The 5,392-nt window shown below is 38.1% G+C and overlaps 1 protein-coding gene across 1 annotated transcript; it reads left to right on the top strand.

The window, feature by feature from the left end:
* Positions 1-741: 741 nt before the first annotated feature.
* Positions 742-1,997, top strand: LOC108666921. The gene is made up of 2 exons (XM_047885383.1): positions 742-884; positions 1,747-1,997. Exons 1-2 carry the CDS (start codon positions 749-751, stop codon positions 1,995-1,997), a joined length of 387 nt encoding a protein of 128 aa, XP_047741339.1. The 5' UTR covers positions 742-748.
* The last annotated feature ends 3,395 nt before the right edge of the window (positions 1,998-5,392 follow it).

The raw sequence follows: 5,392 nt of genomic DNA, 5'->3' as shown, positions 1-5,392 counted from the left end.
GATATAGATTAAGATATAGGTTAAAGTGATATAGGTTAAGTTGATATAGGTTAAGGTGACATAGGTTAAGGTGATACAGGATATGGTGATATAGGTTAAGGTGATATAGGTTAAGGTGACATAGGTTAAAGAGTGTGGTTATTAAGATGTGGTAATTAAGGTGTGGTAATTAAAATGTGGTAATTAAGGTGTGCATTATTTGCATAATTTGCAAGGAGCTTTGTGATGCGACTCTTGTACTGCAGTGCAGCAAATGACAGTTATTCATTCATCTTAGATGTAGCGAAATGCGGACTATTACCTCGTTCTGCTCGATCAAACCGGATTTTCCTTTGAATGTAAGAACTGTGTAATGAATACTTGTAAAAACTTCAAAGAAACGAAAAAACTTATCGCAGCCACGAAAGAAAAACCTAAACCGGTGGATTTCGTACCCGGTGGTGCTGGCCAAACCTCCCCCCGTGCCACCTCTTTCCTTGCAGCAAACTGTACCCTTGCCTTATCCCTTACCCCCTCCCCCACCTCTTCTGAAAAGAATTCTGTTGTACCAATTTTCACTTTAGTTGAAATAATTTTCGCGTGTTTAACACCATCACTTGAATTATTGATGGAAACTATATCCTAACATCGAACTTTATTGTCTATGACGCTTAAGAAATATGAATTTGATTTCAGAAACAAATGTAATTATTGGATTCTCCCTGAGTATATTTATGTGACTCCTGTCTACTCTACAGGGTCATATATTATGACAAAAACATTGGGTCTCTCGTTTGGGTTCGTGCAAGCTGCCACGGACCTCGAGTTCTGCATGACAGCGGACCCCTGCGGCTTCATTACTCAAGTGCCTAGAGAGCGCACTGCTCCTGCACCCATCATCCTGCGTTAGTAATAGTGAAATAGTGTAATTCTGTAGCGTGCATAATTGTGGAGGAGCGTTAATAGTGTAGTTCTGTAGCATGCATAACTGTGGAGGAGCGTTAATNTGCATAATTGTGGAGGAGCGTTAATTGAGAAAATCTGTAGCGCGCATTTATTGTGGAGGAGCGTTAATATTGTAGTTCTGTAGATGAACAAATAGTGTAGATTATGCATAGATGTAGAAGTAAAGCATCTCACGATCAGGATTGAGGGAAATAAGAGACGCTTTTCTGGTCTGAGTATAGAACCCTGTATAAATAACAGATTGTTGCAAGTTACATAAATACAAGTATATAGGAAATGATTGTAAACAGTATAAATCAAATCAGCTATTGAACAAAGTAATTAGTACAGGCTGACTGTTGCAACACTTAAGTACTTACTCTAATCAGAGGTTTTAGTGCAATTTATCAAAAATGCTAAAAGCTGGAATGAAATTGGCTATTGTCGTATTCAGCTGTGGTTACGTTCAGATATAAACAAATCTTAATATTGCAATTAAATCTAATTCTAAATTTCTAAATATGTTTATCATATACAAAATCTTAAATATTAAACTGGACCGCTACAGAAGAACGTTGATAGTGTAGTTTTGTAAAATTAATACATGTAAAGTAACATTATGTAACATATTTTTGCGTTTATTTTGAAGCATTTTGCCCCACGAAGCATCGTAACTTTCAAGTAGTTTGCGATTAGCTTTAGGGTCACCGTCTGATTTCTAACCATGGTTGATTTCTGTGGTATTAGCCTAAGAAATAAGAAATTGGCTGTCATATTAGTTAATACTTCTTAATTTATACTAAGCTAAATTTAAAATTTCAGTCAAGAACTGCAGCCAGACGATTTCTCTTCCGGACTTGAGCGAGGGCGGGATATACCTGCTGTCTCATCCTGGATTCGGGTGTCTCTACTACCCCGACACGCCTGTCAACGCCTGCTCTCTGAAATTAACTTACCCAACGAGTAACACAACAAAACTCAAGATTAGTTCCTCCAAATCCTTCAAGGACTTCTTGGGTACCGACGGATGCGACGGCTACAGCCTTGAGTTTGACACGGACGGCCTGGGGTAACGGCGCTAACACTAATTACTGCACGGCCGACCCTCTACCAGTGAGAGCTGAGAGTAAAGTCGTGTCTGTTGGTGGAGTGTGTGACTCCAAGTGATGCATTGTGTCTGTTGGTGGAGTCCGTGACTCCAAGTGATGCATTGTGTCTGTTGGTGGAGTCCGTGACTCCAAGTGATGCATTGTGTCTGTTGGTGGAGTCCGCGACTCCAAGTGATGCATTGCTTCTAGATTATTATTCTTTTACTCAACAATACATGAAGACGTGTATGGACAGTTGTTTTGTTGTTTCTATTCAAAAAATGCTGATGACCTAAACTTCAATTATATCCCGTTACTCACACTTTAGCTTCAGAGAGGGCATGTGAGAGGTGCTTGTGAGAGGTGCTCCAAAGAGACAAGAGGTTGATATTGTACCAGTAATCCGATAGTGCAGCGCTGGCAGTGGAATGACAGGTCGCGAACAGAATATAAGGTTTTTTGGTCTACGTCTAACAGTGTTAAATATATATTGACACGACGTGTTGCTGCAATGAGTGTTAGTTTCTGTTGGTACATTAAGGTTCAGATGAGAGTGGTGAACATCAGCACTGCACAGTTATTATTCTAGTCAAGTATGTAATGTTTTTACTGTGCAGGATGTTTCGTTCACGGGAGAACTTACCGTCATCCTGAAAGGCTCGTCGACCAACGACAGAAAGAAAATGGGGTTCGATTTCCTAATTGAAGTAGCCTAACCTCATAAGATGATCAGAACATGGAAGATGAAATTATATAGCTACGCGATCTAATTTCATCATCAAACGCATTGGCGAAGTCCAATTCAGCGAGCAAGGCTGAGAGGAGTTTGAACACTAGAAACATGAGTAGTTTGTGTGAAAACATGCAATCATTCATTAAAAGCCCCTTGCATTCATCGAAAAGACTTCGCAACGCAGTTTCCAACAATCAGACTTTGCTTATAGTTGCCATCTGACCTTAATCTGATTGATTAAGACCATCGTTTTGATCAATCCAGCCCCAATTCCGTAAAAACTTTGTTTCACCAACATTCCGTACTGTTGTGCTTTCATCAGCGAAGGTGCAAGCTTCTAAGAACGGTAGCACTTCTATTAACGCATAATTTTCCAATGCAATACAGTGACCATTCTGTCAACTTAGAAGAAATTGGCTGCACATAATCGCGCTGTAAGTCTTGTGTTGCATAAAAGAATGCTTGGCAAGACGCAAAGTTATGAAAGGGAACTCATGCACCCTTGTCCATTTGTTCAGCGTCACTCTGCTTTCTTACATGCAATGAAACCTTTCCGCGTATGTTTCTTGAAAATTTCAAGTTATAAGACCGACGAAAACTATTACCTACATAGCTTCCTCTCTCATCTTTTAGGGAAGAATGTAGCAAAGCAATCAGTTTCAGCCATTCCCATCATCTAAAATTGATTGGATCCCATTTCGCTGTGAGGCTCACATATAAATACATTACATTGAATATTCTTACTCGTTTTGCTATGCATAAGTTCATATGCAACCATAAACCTGACTTTTCCGAATTTCGAGAGTTGAAGCTGCCAATTACAGCAGATAAATTCACTATTAACTGTAACTATTTTGAGATCTTCTGATATTAATTGAAATGGACAACAGAAATTTGAATATGAAATGACAAAATTATCATATTAATTACTTCACTTAGTGAAATTAGGCTGCTTAGGTGAGGAAAAAATGAAATAACGAATGTCTTGACATCTTGACAATAACTGGTAGCCAAGACATCTTGATGTCTTGTTATTTTTTGTTATTTTTCAACAGTCATTTTTCAACGCTCTTGTTCCTTCCTATTTCTGTCACTTTTAGAAGTGATGGATGTCAGGTAGATAATTGTTCAGCACAGGCGTGTCATCGTAGCTTTTGACAGATTCATTAATGATGCACTTTTTGCAATAAAATTTTGGTTATATGAAACTTGATATTTTTTTAATCATCAAAGATTCGTGTGATTTACAAAGGTTTCTTGATGCAACACTTGATTCCAGCACTGATTTTTTTGTCGTCAAATTGCACTTGGTGTTGAGTAACACTTGATGCTATTCCTCTGTGTATTATTTAACCTTCAAACTTCGGATCTATTTTAATTTAATGAAAATAGAGAACAACTTTCAAGCCACCTCACGTATAACTCACGTATAATTGCAGCCGATATAGGAAGGCTAAATTGAGCAAAGGTAAGATAGCATCTCAAGTCGATCGCATCCAAGTCTTGATATTGGTTTAAATCTTGAGTAAATGTAGAAATTATAAATGAACTGATTTTAAAAATCAATTCTTTTTCTACGCTCAGCTCGGTGTAATTCCCCAACTATATGGTACTGTAATGAAGATAATAATCATTACATATTACTACTCACCAAACTCGGCACACTGGATTGGGGACACCAGATCCTACACTGATCGTGCGCAGCGACCCTCAGATCCTATACTGATCGTGCGCAGCGACCCTCAGATCCTACACTGATCGTGCGTAGCTTCCCTCAGATCCTACACNACTACGAACATCCGTTGAGGCAGAAAATGTCGAAATATCGATCACATTCAGAAATAAACTGTAGAAAATGCAACTATATCCTCTCATTGACCTCCGATCGAGAAGTTATCCATTTATAACATCGTTATTACCTATTCTTCCATGGTTTGAGATAAGGGTTTGAAACATGTTTTCAAACTATTTGCCTTATTCCAACTTAAAACCAAATCGATAGCTTTGAGTAATTTTCAATGATCAGACCAGAAAGATGTAGGTACTCATTCCACCCAGTCAAGCGTAACTAAAAGCTCAGTCTTCAGGGAATTAGGCCTCACAATCGAGTTAGAATAGCTTCAATTTGTAAACAGAATTTTTTGCCCAGTTTTGTGCCCAGTGAAACACACGCGCGCTCTTTGTCATGGGATGTTCGAGTCTCTTCACGCAAATCAGGCGCGTCAGGTCAACCTGGTGTCGGGACAAAAAAATTAACCTCTGTAGCTTAATATTTGACCGTATATAGGTGCAGTTTAGATATGGGCAACTTTCTCCATTGTAATGCTTTGTTCTTGGCAGGTAATACACCTGCGAGATGCATTAAGATCTGGAATAAAGAAATGATATTTATCTTTTCCGACGTTTTAGATTTCAATTTAAATTTACAAACCATATGGTAGCTTCCTCTGATTACAAACAAATTTTCAATTTGTTTCAATTTTTAAAAAGTTTGCACGCCCAAGGTCTAAAAATTTGGAAGGCCGCCTGGATTGAAGAGTATTTTTTGCGCATCTATATTACTATTATTAAATGCATAAACGTATTATAAGATGTATCGAACGTATATTTTATTATTTAATATTTTCTGAATACAAAAAAACAATTG

The sequence above is a fragment of the Hyalella azteca genome, unplaced genomic scaffold (genome assembly GCF_000764305.2).
Source record: "Hyalella azteca isolate HAZT.00-mixed unplaced genomic scaffold, Hazt_2.0.2 contig2136, whole genome shotgun sequence".
In the NCBI taxonomy this organism is placed as follows: Eukaryota; Metazoa; Arthropoda; class Malacostraca; order Amphipoda; family Hyalellidae; genus Hyalella; species Hyalella azteca.
The sequence above is the reverse complement of the archived record's forward strand: the minus strand, read 5'-3'. Positions and strand labels throughout refer to the sequence as shown.